Genomic DNA, 22,736 nt, shown 5'->3' with positions numbered 1-22,736 from the left:
ACCATTAAAGTTATTTATATACAGGGTGTTTCGGAAATAAGTTTCATAATTCTAGGGTGTATGACTGAGACATACCGTACCTGACGATAAATGACTCCATGACCACAGTGCCAATACATAGTGCCAATACTACATATTTTCGGAGTTAAAACATATGACAGTTGGGGTTATAATAAAAACATTATCTGAATATTGTATCAGTAATATCGTACTACAGAATACATACCAAAACTTAAGTTATATATATAAGAAAATAACCTAAAGTAAAATGACAAAATTTATTAAATTATAATCGGTTGATAAAAGAACAAGTTAACTGTAAAATAATTCCTTAGTGGTTCAAAAACAGAGTTAACAAGTGAAAGTGTTCAACTATGAAATAAACGTCATGCATATTCAGTAACTTGGCTGAAATGCAGGTGGGACTGGGATAATGTACACGAAGAGACTGGTGGCTACGGCGGTGTGTGAAAGACCATTAAAGTTATATAAAAACATTAAAAGAAAAGTACATAAATAAATATCTTCCACATAATATCAAAAGAGAAATGACCAAATAATATGAACAAAAGTACTGCTACAGTATAGTTGAGTTGTTCAACTTCATCCTCGCGATGTGGATCGACTACAGTGTACTGTACTGAATCTGAAAATCGCTGAGAGTGAGTGGATGGTCGACTGACTGACACTAATAGCGAACTGCGTACGAAGGCAGCTTAGAAAGGAAGAGACCGGCACGAAAAGAATTTACGGTATGTTCAGATGGAGCATCACGCTTTCGGTTAGGCCTATGTGAAGTGTCAGGCAATACAGGACTTTCTCTTATGTAAATATTCACTTGTCTTGTCCTGTCTTATTTTGTTTTGTTTTGGGGATTGCTGGCCATTTCGCCTTTTGGCTATTTCGGCCGTTCAAACATTCACGGTAGTTCTCAGGTTAGTTTTCTTCACGTGTTCTCGAAGTTACTGTACAGCTTTTACATTACGTAAGTTCCCATACCCATACGAAAACAATTTATACGGTCAGCGAATCGGTAATAATAATAATAATAATAATAATAATAATAATAATAATAATAATAATAATAATAATAACTAAACGTCAATTTCAAAATAATAAACACTGACCCTACATCGAAGCAATGATAAAATCAATCAAAAGGGAAGTACTAAAAATACCATTTAAATTAGATTATCAATAGTAAAACTCCCAATTAAGTTTCTATCTAGTAAGGGATAGGTATTATATATGTCGCATAAATTTATGTGCAGACACCGAGACGCCCACTGAATTCCTATTGAGAACAGGAGGAAGGGGGCAACACTGATTTAATTAGACTACCCTGTAGAGATAAACTTAAAATGATCAGCTAATCTCTACAAAAGCTTAAAAACGTTCAAAACCAGACTCTGCGTACATGTCCCATAGGTGATTAATGATAGAGGAACAGATAAACCAAAATATGAGGTAGATGGGAAGCCAGGACCATCACTAGTGCGGAGGGAGGAGGGAGGGAGGTGCGTGGGACAAAGCGAACAAGAAGCATCATGGACAACAGCTGGCAGCAGCGTCGGCTGAGCACCAGTCCCTGTTCTGATTACAACTTTAACCTAAACCTACTTGCTCTCCACCCTCACCCACCAAAGCAGCGACCCTTCTCCATGCCTCTTCAAATATTTACTTTTGTTTCTCTTAAACCATGGCCTCTATATCAATTTTTATTTTTTCCTGTCTGGCAAGAGTATTACATCACCCATATTTCAAGTCATGAGGGTACGTGGGACCCCAGGGCCCCGGCCTGCCCAGGCGGCCCAGCAGGTTCCCGTGTGTCAATATCAAGCTTAGCACCTCCCTACTACTGCCTGTCTTGTTTTTCCGACGCACAATGACCACACGCCTCTTCACTATGAAGATTGGCTTACTTCCTTATTATACCTAACTCCCTCCCCACTAACAAGATTCCCATCTACCCCTCCCCTCCCCCGTCACACCATCTCCCCACGGCTGCCAACACCCCCTCCCCCTCACCTCCTTGCCCCCACCCACGGCCGCTCAAGATAGATATGACGTAATGAGGAAGGGGACCCCACATGACCACAACAAACACCACAACACTGATAATGGTGTTGGTAACCACGCCCCCATGTGACCTGTTATCTACATAATCAGGAGAGTGTGGGGTAAGTGTGAGCAGCGTGCGTTGCCATACGGCCAGCAAGGTGGAGCGACGTCATGGTCGCTAAAAATAACCATGATGTCACCACGGTCGCCACCACCACCGCCAGCAGCAACACACCGCGCACCACCCCGCTCTCCCTTCACACACACACACGTACTCACGCCTCGACTCCCACAGTCATGCTGCGTTTCCCATGAAAACTACACATATAATTTATAAGCGGTGCGATAATTTGCAGAATCATTGGTTCTGTCACTTCTAAATCCGTATATATGAATATCATCTCATGTAATTAACTTTCATCGGTCAATGGCTGCAACTTTGTAAGTAATTTTTGTATATGACATTAAAACTGTTAAAAGTATATACAGCAATGCATTGTACTTATGCTCAGATCTTGACACTTTATCTAATATATAAGATTATTTGAAGTATTTGATAACACTAATCCATAAGTTGGTACAGGTATACTGGATTAAAAATAAAATACTTCGGTTGTCATACCACACTTAGTGATGAGAGACAATATATATATAATATATATATATATATATATATATATATATATATATATATATATATATATATATATATATATATCCCTTTCATTATACAGTAGTCTATACATATAATTCTTATTTGTCTCAACACATTAAGAGATAAATATTCCTTTCACTTTCATGACCTGACCTGACCTGGCTAGATTGTTGGCAGACAAAAACTATCCTCCTTACTGCAGCATATTAATAATCTAAATGAAGTGACAGAATGGCTTTGGTGCTGTGATATACAGTACAGTACAAAGAAACTTCAACACTGAACACTGAAGGTGATACATCAGACTACAGTATACATACTGTAGGTACTGTACTAAAATCTGCTGTATACTTGTAAACAACATGCAGCCTATTCAGGTCTAAAACCTCTTACCCAGTGAAAAACGATAACTTTATTCCAAGTAAAAAAGGACAAAGGGGCTATACAGCACAAGGCATATTCATAAAATTTTACAACCTTCCCAGGTAGAGATTTACCATTAGTACTATGATTAAAAAAATATATAGTAAATCTGCTTCACACACACACACACACTCTCTCTGTCTCTAGTCAAATTACTGTATAATGAAATACCAAGTTCAAGTCTGTTTCTTAAATGAATGTAGCCTATTTGCACGCACCAGTCTATCTATATCTCTGGCGTAAGTACAGTACACCATTTACAACACAGTACAACTCGTTTCATCTAGGAGTAAATATATCAATACCAACACTACCCTCAGTGTCAAGACCTGGATGAATCACTCAGAATAGGCACTGTACTCCAAGCTTAGTCAATAAATTTGTTAAACTAAAAAAAAAAATAAAACTCACAGACTAAAGATTCATCCTGAACAGATTATCCAAATACAAAATCACTCAGGATAAGATACCTTCAATTTTTTGGCAACTCATTCTGGCTCACACAAGGGGGTAAATATTTTAAAACACATCCCTGAAAATATGTGAGGCCATTAGTTTTCTTCTTTACTATTACCCATTTTGACAACTAGGGCAAACTTTATAATATTCTGGGCAAAGATATATTTTAAGCTCAATCACTATGCTTTTCACATAGAGAAACTTCAGTAATATACTACCATGATGTTCTCAACAAATGGTAATCTTTTTGAGTATCTGTGATTGTAAGATATTCTCCATTGTATAAATCTCTCTATAAACAATTGACAAAAGTACATTTCATTACAGAAAAATCAAATTAGCTTTACCTGATATTCAATCTTTCCAGAAAATTTCAAGTAGATGGCCACAACAATTTGCTCTTAAAAATTACCACTTGTAAACCTATAAGAAAATGTACCCAATAAACTTACTTCTTTGCATTATCCTTGTATGTGTAAGTTTGAAGACATTCTATCTGCTTAGTAAAATTTAATTTAATATTACAGTAGTTTTCTATTAAATCTATAATTATTAGACACAAAGGAATAAGCAAACTGACCAATCAACTGATTAAAATGATTACTACTTCAGTCACCAAGTAGGCCTATACCTGTACAAGCTAAAAAAATTCATCTATATAATAATACTTTACTTTAAAAATAAACTCTTTAAAAATGATAGAGTAATTAATTTAAAGGATAAAGCCTCCAGGACTTTTTCATTCCAAGAACGGTACACTTCTGGTTGTCTCTACTCCTATCACTGCCTCTGAACGCTTGACTTATAAATCTCCACAGTAAAATAGGCAAATACTGTACATAAAGAAGCCCATATGAATATAGTTAATTTTCGTAGAGGTAAGGCAAGTTCTTCAGAGTCTTTTACCAAATTTCATAACGTTTAGCCAGAAAAATATGACAAACTTATAGAGGGAAAATAATTCAAACCAGTTAAAATGGTTCAATAATTTAACGATGAAATATAGCTAAATCTAACATTTCTCGGTGCTACTATAGCGTGCGGTCTGCAACGATACCATTAGTTTAACCTAACCTAACCTGACCTGACCTGACCTGACCTGACCTGACTTAACCTAACCTAACCTAACTTGACTTGACTTAATCTAACCTGGTCTGATCTGATCTGATCTGATCTGACCTAACCTAAATAAATTGTAGATCGCACGCTATAGTAGCACCAATTTTTCTATACACTTTTTTTAGATCTAATGTCACACATTTTTATAATAAGGTTAGTACCGTACTTACTTTGAGTTTACTCCTAGTAGGTGTATGTTAATGAAAACATTTAAAACTCCTACCACCAGTTACTATAATGGCACTTTTATCATGTACATATTCAACAATAATGCTGTGACTTGATTATATTAAAAAAAATCATTAAAAAAAATATCTAAATGTAAACATTTAAGTTGTCCCGAAGGCAGTACTGATATGTTTATGTGAATTAGCATGAAAACATTTCAATAAAAATGTATTCTTAGTATTATAAATATACACAGTATATATTATTTACAGAAGCACCATCAAAACTGTAGACACTGGCTGACTCTCACAGACTCAATGCCCAGGGCACCTTGATCACATGTTTTGAATATTTATCCCAAGAACAGTTGTATTACTTGTGTATTTCCTATACTTATACATCATAAAGTTACCCATGACCATTATGCAGGATAGCTATACATAACAATGCTACTCTATGGAAACAACACACCCGGATTAACAAGTACAAACAGTTGGAGAGAGAGGTCAGAACACAGTGTCTCCATACAATATTGACACTAAAATACTACAACGAGTCTTTGGCACATCACTAGAAGGAAGAAAATGACATACACTTGATATAAAACTAGTAAATGACTTACTATAGGAGATGTACCAGGGCTGTTCACCCTCGCCCAGGGAGACACTTCATTAACCCTCACTGAGACTTGGAACAACGTGACACAGAATACAGTTTATTGTTGAATCTGAATATAAAATAACGTTATATTTATGACTAAAATTAAGTATCTTATATTTATATTTAATTTCAATGAATAGAATTAAATAAAAATTAGTTGTATAGTGTTATAAGGTAAGTTTTAAATGAGGGAGGATTGTTAGTAAAGTGATGTAAACAAACCCTCCGTGTGTCAGCTGTGGTGAGAGACAGCTGTGGTGAGACGGTTGTTCTAGCTGTGGTGTAAGCTCAGATATAGACGTAATTGTTATTTACATTGAGTGTGAAAAGAAGGAATGCTGCCGTCAAATGCACAAGTCACAAGTGTCACTTTATTACTTGGGATAAAACAAGACATGAGAGTCCAAAGGGCCGGTTGGTCTGTGCATGGCAGCTCCTGGAGAGAGTTACTACCACTCTATCATCCATGAATCTCTCTAGCCTCCGTTTAAAACTTTCCAGCGTTCCAGCACTTGTTATAAAGTTGCTAAATTCAATACAGAAACCAACAGCAAAATATGAAGTATATTAACTTTTGCCTCATCGTTTATACTTACATGGAAATTAATCAATAATGGTAAAGCTGATTTAACAGAATGGGAAAGAGGTTATAGTCTTGTGGCTAAACCCTAAAAAATCTTGCAGTGTTCAGTACTGTAGACATACATAATAGGCACAGGTGTCCACTTTTACCAAAGATTTGTATTTGATAAAGTACAATATAAATGGTAATTATTCCGCAAACACCGGCATATGAGTTAGGTATGAACAGAGCAATGAAAGAGAGAGAAAATGTGCGGTTAAAAACGTAACAAAAAGAACCTAACCAAACCTGGTCATTGTAATCAACTACTGTGGAAGAGGATAGGCATGACTCATAAGTTGGTGCGTGCGGAATAATACCATAGAGTACAGTACCTGTATAAGGAGGTACAGTAGTTCGGTAAAGATTTGTTGGTGCTACTATAGCGTACGGTCTACAAAGATATCTTTAGTCTAACCTAACCTTATCTAACCTATGCTAACTTAACCTTAATATCTTGTAGACCAAACACTATACAGTAGTAGCAGTGATTTGTTTAATGCCCAACCCGGGGATTTGATTACGTATTAAAATATTTTTTATAGTGATTTAAAAGAATACGACCTTTATTTTTTAGACTACCTGTGATGCATATTTAATAAGAAATGATCAAGAGTTGCACAAAGTGGGCAAAGCTTTGAAGATAGGGAAACGGGTTCAAAATAAACCTTTGAAAACCTGATTTAAACTTTCCTAACCTAGGAAATTCCTAATCCTGTAAAAAAAAATTAACTCATTTAATCAATGGCTGAGGAAAAGGTGATTATCTTCTTGTTTTGTGCATAATTTGAGGGTTCAGGTCACAAGGGAGCTATAGTGCTAATGAATACCGACATATTTAATTTCTGCTCATGCGTAAATCTCCCAAGAGATACAACTATCCTCTGATTGGTCATGTGAAAGAGATTTGAATATACAGTAATACAGTATTCTGAAAACCTGTACAGTACAGTAAAGCAAATTTAAAATCTATCAATATTGTTGTATCTTGGTCGTGTCCAGATCACATCCATCCACTAAACATAAACACGATTCACTGTATACAAAACCATGTTCACAGTATCAGTGTATGTGGTGGGTTGAAATAAGTTATATGATGAGTTAAGAAATGTTAGGTCAGGGTATCAGAGGTTCTATTGGTGTTATTTTGTTTTGTTTTAACTCCACATTTTCCCTCATATTCAATGCCATGCCCACTTTGGAAGGATTCATTGTACAGGTTAGTTAATAATAAGAGCTGGTCTTTTGTTTCTCAAAAGTGCCAGTTCTAAAGAATTCACGAGCGCTGAAAAAATAAAGTTGCTAGTGTTAAAGGGGTCAGATCTTCATAAATAAACATGAGCCTCAAAATAAAGGTCATATTTATCTTAGAAAAAGCTATTTTAGTAATATTATCCCAGGATGGGCATAAAACAAATCTTTATTGGTAGTTCTAGGGAGTCAGTTGTTTTACTCCTAAAATACAAGACCACGGTGGTAAAGTCTATACTGTATCATCAAAATCTTTCCTATCGAGAAAACCTTCCAAGTTACTTTATGGACTAATGCTCATTAAAAAGGTGACTTGTAGCTCATTTAGGCACAGAATGCCACCATCCTTGCAGTAGGTGAATCAGATTATTAACTTGTTCACTGCGGACCTTTACTTACTTCCGCTCTTTGTCTAGTATTCATTCCGATTGATTGAGGCTCATGACGCTTATCTTAGAATACTGTATTGAGTTCAGTCACTTGCAAACCTAATCTAACCATATTGTACTGTACAGAGTACAGTCCTAACTTAAGCAGTGAAGGAATATTTTCATAGAAATATTTAACATGTTTAATTTGTTGCAGTTTTCTCATAAAGTGTTTGGCAATGTCTAGCAGCACTCTTGTTATATGGATGATACATTTTATATTAATTTTCCACTTTTTAACATATAATTATCTCTCACTCTTTCTAGGTCCCTCATGAAGACAAATGATGGAGCCCTCCTGTATCAGGAGAGAAAGGGGTCAACAGCATGTCAGAAAACCTATGTGTACCAGAAGAGTGCTAAGACATTCATCCCCGTCACTGTGGATGAAAAAGGGTCAGAAAATATACAGATGCTATTAATACAGCCATTGGTTTTTATAAAATATAATTCGTGTGGTCTACATATCCCCATGACATGTGCTGTACTTAGCAACAGGACACAGTATCCATGTGGACACTTTGTATTACTGTACAAGCAACCTTCTCACCCAGTCATTCCAGACTGGAAGTTTTCACAAAAAACAAGTGAGGTATCAGGTTAAGGGTTGAAAACTCTTAGAAAGATCTCCTCCATGTTCAATCCCTAAATGACTATTTTGCTGAATGAATATCTAATGTACTGGTAATATAATTAAAAGGTGTCAGTTTTCTGAAACCCTGCAACACTGATTTGATAATTTCTGAAGTAAGCTATAAAACTCTGATGATGATTTATTATTGTTAATATATATTTTTTAATATAGATTTCTATTTTCATTCTTTAGAAGGAACACTGTAAGCATAAAAGATCACATTGGTGAGTGGCTGAAAGATGTATTCCTTCCCCGGGGGTACCCAGAGTCTGTTTCTCCTGACTACCTCCAGTACCAGATGTGGGATACAATACAGGTCAGTTTTTAAGATTTAATTTCCTATTCCTCTTTTGCTAAAACCCACACTCACATAAGAAATTGTACAGATTGTGATAAAAGATGCTTATTGGAAATGGAATATCTAAAGACATTATCCAGCATTTCACTCCAGTTAATTACGGTACTTCCAAGGAAGATTAGAGATGGTTGCAGAAAAGTGACCACTTGCAGAGAGATTCACAAAAAAGCTCAAAAGAAATTACCAATAAATAAAGCTAATATATCTCGAACTACAGGTTCTCCTTTGTTAGAAACTATTGAATAGTAATCTTAAATGCTTATCCTGGTTATGAATCACATTAAAAAAAATATTTTTGTAAACTAAAAAAAAAAAGCTTCAACCGGAAGTATCAGTCATGTGAGGGACAATAATACACCCTATTTTATTTACCTTATAGCCACCCAAACTAGATATGGTCATGCTGTGGAATGGAAGGCAGTGGCCTGTGTAGGATCCCTCCACTGTTCTTGATGATCTTGTCTTGGCTATTTTGAAGCCTAGTACAGCATTGTTCTTAATTTCACAACTTGAGCTGATAGACTCTTCCATCGATCTCTTACCTTCTGTGCAAAGGAGTATTTCCTTATGTTCCTTCTGCATGATATCTTGGTGAGCTTGAAGTTTTATCATCTTGTGTTGGTGGTGCATGACATCACAAAAAAATGGCCTGGATTAAAGTTTCCCATCCCTTCCAAGATTTAGAATGTCTTAATGAGATCTGCCCTATTGTGTCTTGTCCGAAGAGTAATTTTTAAATTTATTCAGGCCTACTGCAGCAGCATTGCTGGGGCATTAAGCCTGCAGGCCACCTTGACTGGTTTAGGGGTGGGAGAAGAAGCTGCTACACCCCTGGCAGCAACTCTCACATGGCTGCTGAAGGATGGATCAGGGATGGTGGCTTCTATTGCCTTTGCCCACTGGAGAGGGTTAGTTGCACAAAAGAATTTTAATTCTTCTTTCCAATGTCCACAACAACAACCATCACCACTACCAACACTACTGCCAATACCACTAACAATTAGCACCACCACAACAACAACCAACACCAATATTATCGATATCACCAGCAGCACTACTAACAACTTCAACAACACTACCATCATAAACACAGCCACAATCACCACCATAAACACAGCCACAACCACTAGTAAATAACCAGCTGATGTCTTGTACAGTAGTCACCTCCCAGATAAAAGACGCACGTTTAAGTAAATGTATCTGCAGGTGAACTATGTTGTCTTCAGATATCTCTTGTCACACTTATCCATCCAAGTACAGTTACCAAGTTAGTATTTCCTGTATGTTTTTATAATGCAAGTTTATGGTAATATATAGTACAGTACAGTATTTGTTATTTGTTGCAGATCACAGTTGGATTGTAATAGCAAGCAATGGCGTCTCTTTGCTGATGTGGCCAATGATTTGGGGCATCTCTTAAAGTTGCTGGGTCCTCTGCTGCCAGTGCCATTTTTGGCTGTTATGTGTGTCTCAGCAGTGATGATGGCTCTTGTAGGAGTGGCTGGTGGAGGAACACGAGCAGCTCTTACTTCACATCAGGTAGTGTCTCAGTTGGCATCACACCCCCCAAACAGTTGAGAGGGTCTTGGTACTAGAGCAACATGTACAGTCTCGTTCAAGATTCTTCGAGCACTGCTGGAGACAGCTGGCAACTCAAGGCCGTTTGTTTACTATAGTACGTAGTAAAAATTATGAATAAATGTAAAAGTGATCAGTGATTGGTTACTTAGTTCCCCGTTGCTTAATTATTCGTTGGACTTTTACATTCATTCATAATTTTTACTACTTACTATAGTAAACAAACGGCCTTGAGTTGCCAGCTGTCTCAAGCAGTGTTCGAAGAATCTTGAACGAGACTGTGCATGCATCTTGTCTTGGGTGTCATCACCTACTGGAATTTCTTGGGCCAGTCTCAGTCCAGCCATCTCCCCTTAAGAAGCTGTTCATTTTCTGGAGAGCTTTGGTTCATAACAGAGCTAAGTACGTACAGCAATTCTTACGAGTACCTGTACTTGTAAGTAAAGAAGTAACAGAATGATTCAATCTTGGGAGGCCCCCCCCCACCCCCCCCCAAAAAAAATTTTTGTTGGGATGGAATTTGTCAGCTTCTTCGGTGATGGAAATTCATATTCCCAATTTTAAGAATAATAACATGTCTGCTATTTATAAATAGCCTATACCACATTAGAGGCTTTTGTCATAGATTTGTCTTCGCAAGTCATTTAAAAACTTGTTCTCAGGTTCCTAGAGAAATGGAAACCTGGTTGGGGGAAAACTGGAATTGACATCCATTAAAATATTTGCCTGGTTAACATTGGCATCAGATAACTGGGTTTCAGAGATTCTTGCTCATGGAAGTATTATATTTGTGAACCTTGGACTATCTCTCTTAGTTGGGAGAGCCATTGGCAGTCATGAAGTCTTATCAAAGAATGAGACTTAGTTTTAGACCAGAATTTACCACTGTACTTGTTGACATGAAAAACTTGATGATGTAATTCATCATTTTTTTCACTGTATTTGGCTGAGAAGTTGATACAGTAAGGGAAGGTTTGTATTTGCATGTGCAAGCTGGTGTGGCACTTAACTTGTTTAGCTTTCAACCAAGTGGTAAACCTCCACCTCCTAGACCTCTCTCTGAGAGTTAGGGTTGCAGTGGGAGAGTTTTACTCATCGTTTAATCACAGCTGGCCCCTTGGTGTCAAAGGCAAGCCTGTAGACCAGATGAATAAATTTACAAATCTCCTATTCTCAATTAGACGATTACAAAATGGGACTCCCAGGATCAGTCATTGATATACCGTACTGTATTTATATTTTTTCACATTTTGTGGTCACAAGTCTAAAAATTATTCTATATAGAGTGAGATGTATATGTTGTGACAGGCTCGTCGAGATAACATGGCAGATGTGTCAGCTAAGGATGGCAGCCAGGAGACTGTGGTCAATCTCATTGCCCTCTTCACCTCCCTCACAATACTACCCATTATCACTTCAAGTTTTATGTGAGTATTACCTATACTGTATTTAAATTTAATGTTAAGAGTCAAAATTTTATGGACTTAATGTTATTCAGCAAGTGAAATAGAGGATTCCTTCACTAGAGCATCCCAGTACAGTACTGTATTAGGTATCAGAGCCATATGTGTTGAATCAGTGCAAATTGCTGCAGAGAAGTTATTTGTGCAAATTAAATACTGTGTTTTAAAACGAACTACCCAACCTTAGCTCAGTGGTTGCTTTGAAAGCAGGCAAGCCATAAAGTACACTAACCTCAGTGTTAAGAACTATGTATTTATGTGCATTTTGGCCTATAATTTAGGATTAGATATTTGGGGACAGGGATCATTTCATTATTTATTTGAGTTTAAGATTTTGACCACTGTACTAGTACACTTGTTCTGAAAAATAGGCAAAGGCCTTGCATATACAGTACAGTACTGGTAATGTCTCTGTAATTCCTACCCAGTTATAGAGCTAAACACGAACTACTTACAGGTTGACATGGATGACCTTCGTCCTGTGTGTCGTGTTCCACCTTTTAGCCAACTATTGGGCGGTGCGAGCTGTCAAAATGGAGAGCTTGAATCGTCCTCGTCTTCTTTATGTCCTCCACCATTGGTTCACTGGAGCTGCTGTGCCAGGAATAGAAGAAACAAATCTCTCTGAACCTTTGTTATTTGGAGCAGCATTTATTCCTAGTTAGTAGACTGAGTTAATCTCATAAACTGCATCACATAATTTTTAAGTGTTTTCTTGCTTGATGCAGTATGACCAGAAACATGAGTACTTGTATATCACATAACCTCCTAACATTCCTTTTCCCCTAATAGGTATAGCAGACATGTTCTGCTGGAATATTCTTCTTCCACAACACAACCCAAATATTTCCATCAGGTTTTTCCATGTACAGTAGCTTCATACAAAGCAGCAGCATCCAACAGCAGTGTTCCCAAATCCATATACCACCCAATATAATGTTCTCTGATCATGCACACACACACACCATTGCTTCCTGGATGTGATACCTACCTCCATATTCTTTTTGATTATCTTCCTCTCTCTTCCATCATTCTCATTCTCTTAATATGCCTTACTACTTTAACAAATCTTGATTCACCCTCTGTCTGACACCCATTACATTTCCACATCTCCCTTTTATTTCCATGTTTCATACTCTCTGTATCCTTTGTTCCTTTGAAGCAATTATTTCCATTATTTCAACGTACTTCTTCCTCTCACATGCTTACTTTACCAATAAACAGGTGGTAACCATTTATGTAAGCTATGTGCACCCTTCATGAAATTATATTACTGTATCATATGTGACATTTTGCCCCGTCAGTTCAGTGCTGAAGAAAGCCATCGAAAGAATCAACAATAATTACCTTACCAAAATATTCCATCACAGCTCATTCACTGGAAAATCTTATCAGTTTTATATTCTATGGATACAGTACAGTATAGTACAGTAATTCCATAATGATACTATTGTATATAAATAGCATACCAGAGTAATGTATACAAAATGTTTAATAAAAAAGAAAGTTATTTGCTTTTATGCTACTAAACTGTTTGAAATTTTTTCTAAATTATAGATACACAATAGACATTGGAATAGACATTGGATATTTTGTTCCAGATTATTTCCCTTATGGCTTCCGCACAATGCTTGGTTGTTCATTTCACTGGGCTCTGGAGTGCTGTAGAAGTAATGAAGATGTTATGACTCTCTACTCATCAACGATGGATACATTTACACAGGAAAACTACCTTGTAGGTTCAAGGACTGTTTATCTTCTACTGTATATTAGAGGTCAAGAGCTTAGAATTATTATCAAGTGCTGTAGTTTCTTATTGGCTCAGCTGACCTTGTTTGACCTTTGTAGTTAATTTGTGACACTATTACCAAATGGCATTGCAAAATTCTGTACAGGTATATATTATTTTTTTTTAATTTACCCGGTATTCCTCACATTTACTGGTACAGGCACAGTATAGTATATTATTTTATGTATACAAAGAATAGCTCTTTCCACACACAAACCATCCTCTGGGCGACGTGACACAGTTCAGCCACTCAGCTGGGCAGTCACCGGGGGCTGGCAGAGCCTCCCACACATCCTGTTTGGGTCACACGTGTTACGCCATTCCGATATTGCGTCATCATATCTCGGAATATTTTGAGTTACCGGTACCCAGTACATTATGTAAAGAAACAATGTAAAAAATAATTCAAAAATAATTTACAGTTGATTATTTTACTGTCATTCCGAGTTACCGGGTATATCAAATCATAGGGTTATCAGGGTTTAGATTTGGTAAGAATATAATCTTGTGTGTAATAAAACAACATATAAGTTTATTCTAAGTTGGTAATCTTTGATTATCTCGGGGAATAGTGACCCTGCTCTGCTAACTAAGAGGGTGCTTGGAAGAATTCCATGTACTGTACTGTACTGTATAATGACCAATTCCCTCTCTGTAAAAGTGGTTTGGTGAAAGGGCATACAGCCATAAAACTAACTTCAAATTTGCCTGATGGCAACAGGGACACCTTGACATCAGGTAAATACAGCTAACCCAAGCAAGTAGGGAAAATGGCCATAAAATGATGTTGATGATAATGATGGTGAAACTGCTGTGTACAGTATCACCATAAAGAGCACTTAATTCTTTTTCCAAGGTTATTTTGCCATTGATAAATTCACAGCTCTTCTGAATGGGTAAAGGGTTCCCCAAACTATGGATTTAATTTTCTGATTGAAAAGGTACCGGGTAATGAATTTCAGAGAAGAGATTTTCTCCATTCTTCATTTATTGTACAGTACTGTACTCTATTCTATTCTGGAAATACAAGAAACCTTTCATCTTTCTCATTCATTCACTTTTTGCGCATGGGATTTAAACATCTTCCTTCAGGTAGTTGGATTATTCTCATGCCGTACTTCTTTAATTCGAGGGACTCGTGAATTGTGGTTCTAGGACAGTTCATTACTTAACATTTCATTCCCAGACATATTCATTATGAGGGTATTTTGCTACCAGGTTAATACGCTACTTGAGATTTTTAGCCCAAGATTTTATTGTATTGTTAGTACCTGTAACATGCTTGTTTGTTTTGTTTGCATTCGTATATGTATTTTCTCATAATGTTTCACATTATGTTGTTTATTGTTAACAGTAAAACATTACAATACAAAATATTAACAAAAGATGTTATATCTTAAGCCAAAGACCATTTTGTTTGTTTACATACAAACTACAAACACAGTGGCAGACTCATAAATGACTCATTATAGCTTGACAACTATTCAAGGCAATTAGAGCAGACTGGAGATGGTTCAAAGCAATGTTGGATATGCGAAAATCAATCATGTATGGCCCGGATACACACTTATACAGACGGCGAAGAACACAACAACATTAAAATGTTGGTGAGCAGAATCACAGTCCTACTACATCTGCAAAATGAAGGCAAAATCAGCATTATGTAAAATCAAAGTGAAATCTGTTTCCACAAAAGATTTTCCTCGAACTATTGCATGAAGCAAAGCAACAAATTTGAATGACTGTGCATTGGCAGAATTAGCGTGAATCTCTTTCTTGAGTTGCAGGATCAGACTTTGGAGACTGGTAGAAGATAGTTCCCCAGGGACAACACAGTTATGCCATTCCTGATCATTATTGCAAGCTTGACTGTGGCTTTAAGTTTCTACAGTCTGATAGCGGGGAGGATGATACCAAACGAATTTTAATATTTGCAACAGACACAAGTCTTGATGACATTAAAAAGGCAAAGAGCTGGGCTGTAAATGTTACTTCGGCGCATCACCCTATCTCACCCAGTCAGAGCTGGAGGGAGAGCCACCCTCTGGGTCTCAGTGACTTGCCACCCTCTGGGTCTCAGTGACTTGCCACCCTCCTCCTTTCCACTACCTACCACACACTCGCTCCACCTCTGCCCATCAGTGAGTACAATACAAAGTGATTTAGTTTATTTATCTTTTTAGATGTATAATATATACTATTTTTTTCAAAAAATTCCTTGAATTTATGTATATGTAATGTATTTCATGGGGCAAAGGGAGGCTGGGGAACATAACTCCCATATTTTATCTATTTCTTATGGGGAAAATTTATTCCGTTAACGTCACGATTTTCAGGAACCGAACCACGACTTTAAGCGAGGACATACTGTACAGTACTATAAACTGTACACCCTGCACATTCAAGACAACAACATCAGTGTTCCGCAAATGTTTGCTTTGCTTCCTGACAAGATTCAAGACAGTTACAATTGACTTTTTACCAAACTAAAAGAAATGTTGCATAACACAGATGCTGCTAAAATGATGATGGAATTTGAAAAGTCAGACATCATTAGTTTCTTGGACATACCGTACTTTTACACAATGCTACAATACTGTAGGTGTGAAGCAACGATACCACAAGATGATGAATTCAGCCTCAAACTCAGATGTTTCCCTGCACTTGCTTTCCTCCCACTTGATGATGTCATGGAAGGCTTTACAGAGCTCATTGATGATGATGATCTTCCAAGAGAATTATTTTCTTACATGGAAACCTATTACTGTATACTGGAGGAGAGTGAGGTCATGGTCAACGGAGAAAAAGAATCGAACCAACTTTTCCCATTGGTTCCTGGAATGTCTATGCAAGGACTAAAAATGGTATGCCAAGTACAAATCCTAACATTGAAGAGTTTCACAATGCACTCCGAAGTTTTGTAACAAATGTCCATTCCAACATTTCAACCCTGATAAATATTCTGAAAAGTAGGACAAAAATGGCTCATTGTAACCATAGAGTCACTGTTACTAAAAAGAAATAGTACAGTACCTGTACAGACAAACAAATCAATGTATAAGAGGTTGCTACAAGCTTATGACCAGCAAATAAACTCCACTTTGTGAAATTGCTCACAGCCTGAATCATTTTTAAGAAGTTCAAATCCTTCATCATTTAAAATAAAATATTTTACAACATAAAAACCTTTTAATTTTGAATGAATTGTTTTACAACAAGAATATTTCTCTATTAACCTTAAATTTAAGAAAATTTTTGTACTTTCATTCATTTTTACTTTAACTGAAGTGTTTGTCTAATGAAATAGCCTGTACAGTACTGTAATATTGCCAAAATAATTTTATTTTATGATTGTGAATAAGACATTTAATAGGGATTATGGCATAAATGTCAAAGGTAGCAAAATAGCCTAATAATGAAAAGACCGTAACAAAATAACTGGGAATGAGATGTCTAGTAGCAAACTGTCCAGCCACCATGTACTGTAGTCCTCTTGTCTGAGAACATGTACCGGGGTATTATTCTGATCGAGATTCCTGGACTTAAATACATACAGTACCCTGTTCAGGTAGGTACTTAGATCTTGCAGTATCAGGAAAGGCAATACAGTATACTGCATAATTTTTTACTCTGGTTTACTGATAATTGTTTTGGGATTCAATGTGCCTGTTTTGACCTTCCAGTTGTGTACCAGCCTGAAACGCAGACAAATTTACATAATTTACCGACCAGGGATTACAGCACAAGAAGAACTTGAGGCAGTTTTTATGGCATATTTATATGTCCTTAACTCCAACCATATTTCAGAGGTAATAGCCACTTTGTACAGAAATACCAGTAGCTGTGAAAATTTGTAAAGTTTTACTGATTAAGTATACTTATATACAGTAGGCTCTCACCAATAACGTTTAGTAGGTGCCTGAAAAACACCGTTATTAGCGAAAACGTTATTTGTGTGACATTAAAATACATGTAAAAAGGGTTTATTGGTGCCGCTGCCACAAGAATTTCACCCATTTTTTCCCCTTGAAGCCCTCCTAACACTTTTTGTCAGCTGAAATAAAAAGAATTGCTATTCAGTCATCAAAATAAAGAGTTTGAGTAATATAACACTTAGTTTTTGAGGTGCTTGGTGTGATGATTGTTCCGTATCAAAGGGCCGCTAACACTTGCACTGTCTTTCATTCTACAAGCTAACCATTTCACAAGAAAATGCTCTGTTATCACTAACAACCTGTTTCTATCGCCTTTATCATTCATAGCTCGCCTCGCATTTCCATCACTCCCGAAATATTTTTAGCCAGCACAATACTCTTCTTGGTCTCCTCTAAGTTCCTCTTAATACTTTGCACTGTAGACTCAGGACAGTTCAATTTCCTCACTTTAAAAGTTCCCAGTCATTCAGGTGGCAAATCACTCCCTCCACCACCTCCCCTAGCCCCCACAGGCAAAAATGCGGAAGCCATTATTGATCACCGACCCTAACAACCACTGGTTATAGTGGTGAAAATCTCACACGTGGGCGCAGCGCTGTATTCCACTGAGCGTGTGTAAGAGTGAGGCGGAGTGGACAACTACGTCATCAACATGGCGGCAAACAAATGCTATCATTGATGCGCTCGGACTCTTCCCGCGAAATTTCCGTTATTCAAGAGAATCTAGACGTTATTATCGAAAATGAGTATCTATTGTAACTTACCGTTATTGTGGAAGTCGTTATTGGCGAGAGCCTACTGTACAAAGAATATTATTGTATAATTTTTTTTATGTGTGTGTGTGTGTGCAAGGGCGCTTTCAGTGAAAATTAATATTCATTATATACTACACAAATTTATCTGTAAATTAATATTAGCTGATAGGCTTCTAATGTATATCTGTGGAATAAAATTAGCTAATAGATTAGCTACTAATGTAAATCTATAAATTAATATCCACTGATAAACTACACATGTAAATTTATAACTTTTGTTATCTTCATCATAGGGATCCCAATTGTCTGCTGAGTATGTGGCTGAAGGACTGTCAACCACTGCACCAGATATGGAAGTCCTCACAATAGTTAAACGTCATGCTCAAAAGATTTTCCCAACTTTCTTGCAGAATCTCCAAGAAAAAGGTATATTGAATCCCCCACATTTTTTACTATATTGTAGAGTAGTTTTTCATTGAATCTTTACATCATGTCCATGATTTATTTATCAGTAGGTAACGAGGGGTAAAATCCCAGGTAATTGAATGGTATGTTTACAACAGTAAGAGTCAAAGAAAGTTTGGTTCTGGAGTTATGTGATGGAATGTAAGATCAGTCTCAAAATGGTCTAACTCTGGTTGAAAGTGGGTATAAGACAAGGATTGTATATATGCTGGAGAGTGAAGCAAGAAGGGAAAAATTTAAGTAAGATTTGAATGACTGCATTAAAAATTTCAGAATGATAAGTAGATTTATCAGTGAGAGACTTGAATATAAGAGTGGGCAAAAGGGAGTTGGACGAGACCGTTGGTAAATATGGAATACTGGGAATAAAGTAATCCTTGGTCAGTTTTCACCTGCTAAGACACTAGTATGCGAGAGTACAGTATATATTACAATATTATGGTGCCAGGGCCATGGTCTTTGTTTGCTGACTTGTGCAGGGGTTTGCTATTCCTATACTGTATGTCAGCCTTCAATCCCCTCCTTCTTTCCGCACTCACTCATCATGGACGTTTTGGGGGTGAGGCTCAGGGTTTTTTAGCCTCCCCAGCACATACATATTGTACAGGAGTACTCAGAAAAATTATAGAGATGGGGGATTTCTTCTGGGTTTGAGAGAATCTTCATTACCCGGAAATCTCTCATCCCTGTAAAAACTCTGCACCAATTGTTCCAACCAGTAATGGTGATATCACTACAAAAAATAATACTTTTAATAGTGCAGCACTGTAATTTATTTTCCAGTAATATTAATCATTTTGCTATTTAAAGGATCTTTTTCCAGTTCAGCCCTATACCCACCAATCTTTGTAGCAGGACCCTGTGTATAACTTTTCTGTGGTTGAATATGGTGCAGAAGCACTTAGCTCAACAAACGGTTAACCAAGCAGAATAAGTTTGACTATATTATCTGTAAGCTCTGCCTTTTATCCCTTTATCTTTAATCGTTCCTGGTGCCTAATTGTCTTAAAAATAAAATTGTCTTTTGTATGTGTTTCATTATTTCCTGGATGTACAAATTGTTTTTGTGGTTATTTATCTATAAAAATCATAGTAACTACCTGTACTACATATAGATGAAATGGCAGGCCTAATGTTGTGCCATGTCAGGGGTGAGGGAGCTTCAACTAATATTTGTAGATTTATAACAATCTTCAATACTATCCCATATCTTACAGGTTGGCTACCAGACAAACTGCATATGGCAGCTGCTGAATGGAGACTGTTATGAATAGTTGGGAGTTAAACATCATGAACTAAGACCAGTGTCGAGCTCTTCATCATGACGTGGACCAATGTTGCTATAGGTACTACAGTACGAGTTATATGAAAATTATATCTTCTTGATTAGTTAATGGGAAAACAATTAGTTATAGTTAACTAACACAGACATGAAAAATGGCTGTAAAACATTGGTTATGATATTATTTAATAAAACTTTGTACACACAGATTACAAATCTATTTTTCATAAACTTGATACACTGAAAGATTTTTTGGTTTTGTAGTTCATAGCACATGTTAGGTTTCCTTTGTTTTAATAAAGTTACATATTTACTGGGAATCTATCATTTAATCCCATTCCTATCCACTTGTTTTAGAAAATGCGCTGGAAAGTGATCAACTCCACAAGAATTATCTTTTTTCCTTTTTCACTTCTGTCAACTGTCTCATCTTGTTTCCAAGAATGGTAACTTGAGGTTTACTTGTGGTGACTACATTGTTCCCTGTATAAATAATTTCTACCAGAAAATTGATCAGCAATGGAAAAAAATCAACGAATAAATATTAGAGTGGAAAAACTTACTGTATAAGGCAAAAGGGTAACCAAGCTACAACTGACAGGATCAGAAATGCAATTTTTAAGAAAATTGGTAAAAAGACGTGACTTTCAGAAAACTTTACAAGGAAATTGCTGGTAACTTGAGGTTTACTTCCTATCTGTTGCTTGCCTCCACTCTGTCATTATTTCGGTATACTTCTTCCTTTAGTAAGGTCTTCTTATTTTTATCTTTCACAGTTCATCTTTATGTGCATTTCCCTGTAGCTGCCTCTTCATATTATTTATCTCTTTGCATTTCTTTTATTTAGTTTGTCTACATTCCTTTGCAATTTCCTTGTAAAGTTTTCTGAAAGTCACGTCTTTTTACCAATTTTCTTAAAAATTGCATTTCTGATCCTGTCAGTTGTAGCTTGGTTACCCTTTTGCCTTATACAGTAAGTTTTTCCACTCGAATATTAATTCGTTGATTTTTTTCCATTGCTGATCAATTTTCTGGTAGAAATTATTTAGATGAGACAATGTAGTCACCACAAGCATCTAATATGTCTTCCATAGGCACTTTTTTTTTGTCAATCTGAAGCAATTTTTTTCATGAATATTTTGAAATTTGAAATATGAATCAACCTTTTAATAACATGAATTTGACAATCTGCTTCATTTTGGACATGAACTAGAAAAGTAGAAAATTTGCGCATGTATGTACAAGCAAAGAAGCAGGGCTATGTAACTGTGGGGCAATCGGGTGCTTTTGAAGGGCAGGGCAGTGGTTCAGAGGGTCAGTGTGATATTCTAGAGGGACAGGACAGTGCTCTAGGAGTGGGGGCAGTACAGTTCTCTAGGAGAGGGTGCAGGACTGTCCTCAAAAGGGGCAGGACTGTCCTCTAGAGGGGCAGGACTGTGCTCTACTCTAGAGGGGCAGGACTGTGCTCTACTCTAGTGGGGCAGGACTGCTCTACTTTTAGAGGGGCAGGACAGTGCTCTACTCTAGAGGGGCAGGACAGTGCTCTACTCTAGTGGGGCAGGACTGCTCTACTTTTAGAGGGGCAGTGCAGTGCTCTACTCTAGAGGGGCAGTGCAGTGCTCTACTCTAGAGGGGCAGTGCAGTGCTCTACTCTAGAGGGGCAGGGCAGGACTGCTCTACTTTTAGAGGGCAGTGCAGTGCTCTCACTCTAGAGGGCAGGACAGTGCTCTACTTAGAGGGGCAGTGCAGTGCTCACTCTAGAGGGGCAGGACAGTGCTCTTTTGAGAGGGCAGGACTGCTTTAGAGGGGCAGGCAGTGTCAGTGCTCTACTCTAGAGGCAGGCAGTGACTGTCCTCTAGAGGGGCAGGACTGTGCTCTACTCTAGAGGGGCAGGACTGTGCTCTACTCTAGTGGGGCAGGACTGCTCTACTTTTAGAGGGGCAGTGCAGTGCTCTACTCTAGAGGGGCAGGACAGTGCTCTACTCTAGAGGGGCAGGACAGTGCTCTACTCTAGAGGGGCAGGACAGTGCTCTACTCTAGAGGGGCAGGACAGTGCTCTACTCGAGAGGGGCAGGACAGTGCTCTACTCGAGAGGGGCAGGACAGTGTTCTGTTCTAAAGGAGCAGGACAGTGTTCTGTTCTAAAGGAGCAGGACAGAGTACTCTAGAGGGGCAAAGTGCCAATGCTTTGTCCAGACACACGTGAACAGGGCGTTATTCAGTGTGACAATACCAAACATTACAAGTTTCTCCGGGCACTCCAGTTTCCCCTTGTACTAATACTGGGCAATTCAATAATTGAATGACTGCTAATAACAGAGAAAGTAAAATTAGCAGAAAATAATAGTTATCGTTAAAAAATCTCTAGGACACCAATGACCAATTATATTATTTCTGGCTTGTCCAATAGATATCGCCAGTGTAGGGGTCTTAAAATATAAAGGGAGTTTTAGTTCCTTACGTTATGATAGTCCTTGGTCATTAATAAACTGTAAAAAACGTTCTTTTATGCTTTATTAACAAGCTGTTCTGTTATATCTTACTTATATGAAATGTATGGACCAAGAGAAATGAATTAATAGAGGTGTGACCAACTGCCCCAAACGGCCTCTAGGGAACAGAAAGTTATGCC

At 37.4% G+C, this 22,736-nt stretch overlaps 1 protein-coding gene and 1 long non-coding RNA gene across 6 annotated transcripts in view; one reads left to right on the top strand and one right to left on the bottom strand.

Annotated features, from left to right (window-relative positions):
- Window positions 1-5,636, bottom strand: part of LOC121865063 — a 73,447-nt gene extending 67,811 nt beyond the window's left edge. Inside the window, exon 1 of the long non-coding RNA XR_006088714.1 lies at window positions 5,508-5,636. This is a non-coding gene — a long non-coding RNA (uncharacterized LOC121865063). The remainder of the gene's footprint in view (window positions 1-5,507) is intronic.
- Window positions 2,432-20,419, top strand: LOC121865061 (RUS family member 1-like). 5 transcript variants are annotated; one of them, XM_042364391.1, is made up of 11 exons: window positions 2,432-2,502; window positions 8,114-8,242; window positions 8,673-8,796; window positions 9,586-9,746; window positions 10,185-10,377; window positions 11,725-11,843; window positions 12,337-12,539; window positions 13,481-13,614; window positions 17,352-17,477; window positions 18,652-18,784; window positions 20,041-20,419. In XM_042364391.1, the coding sequence occupies exons 1-11, from the start codon at window positions 2,489-2,491 to the stop codon at window positions 20,091-20,093; spliced, it is 1,389 nt and encodes a 462-aa protein (XP_042220325.1). In that variant the 5' UTR covers window positions 2,432-2,488; the 3' UTR covers window positions 20,094-20,419. The 5 variants fall into 5 exon arrangements, with proteins under 5 accessions (XP_042220325.1, XP_042220327.1, XP_042220328.1 ...); XM_042364393.1 differs by lacking the exon at window positions 2,432-2,502 and adding an exon at window positions 5,766-5,827; XM_042364394.1 differs by lacking the exon at window positions 2,432-2,502 and adding an exon at window positions 5,767-5,802.
- Window positions 20,420-22,736: the final 2,317 nt, after the last annotated feature.

Source organism: Homarus americanus, unplaced genomic scaffold (genome assembly GCF_018991925.1).
Source record: "Homarus americanus isolate GMGI-L3 unplaced genomic scaffold, GMGI_Hamer_2.0 scaffold2539, whole genome shotgun sequence".
NCBI lineage: Eukaryota > Metazoa > Arthropoda > Malacostraca > Decapoda > Nephropidae > Homarus > Homarus americanus.
Note: the sequence above shows the minus strand (reverse complement) of the source record. Positions and strands in the feature narration are given on the sequence as shown.

What these genes read in the sequence shown, in the direction of transcription:
- LOC121865061 (XM_042364391.1), top strand. An exon ending in AGATGTGGGATACAATACAG is followed by an intron (nt 8,797 to 9,585) that starts GTCAGTTTTTAA and finishes AAATTTATTCAG; the next exon opens with GCCTACTGCAGCAGCATTGC. An exon ending in ACTCCAACCATATTTCAGAG is followed by an intron (nt 17,478 to 18,651) that starts GTAATAGCCACT and finishes TCTTCATCATAG; the next exon opens with GGATCCCAATTGTCTGCTGA.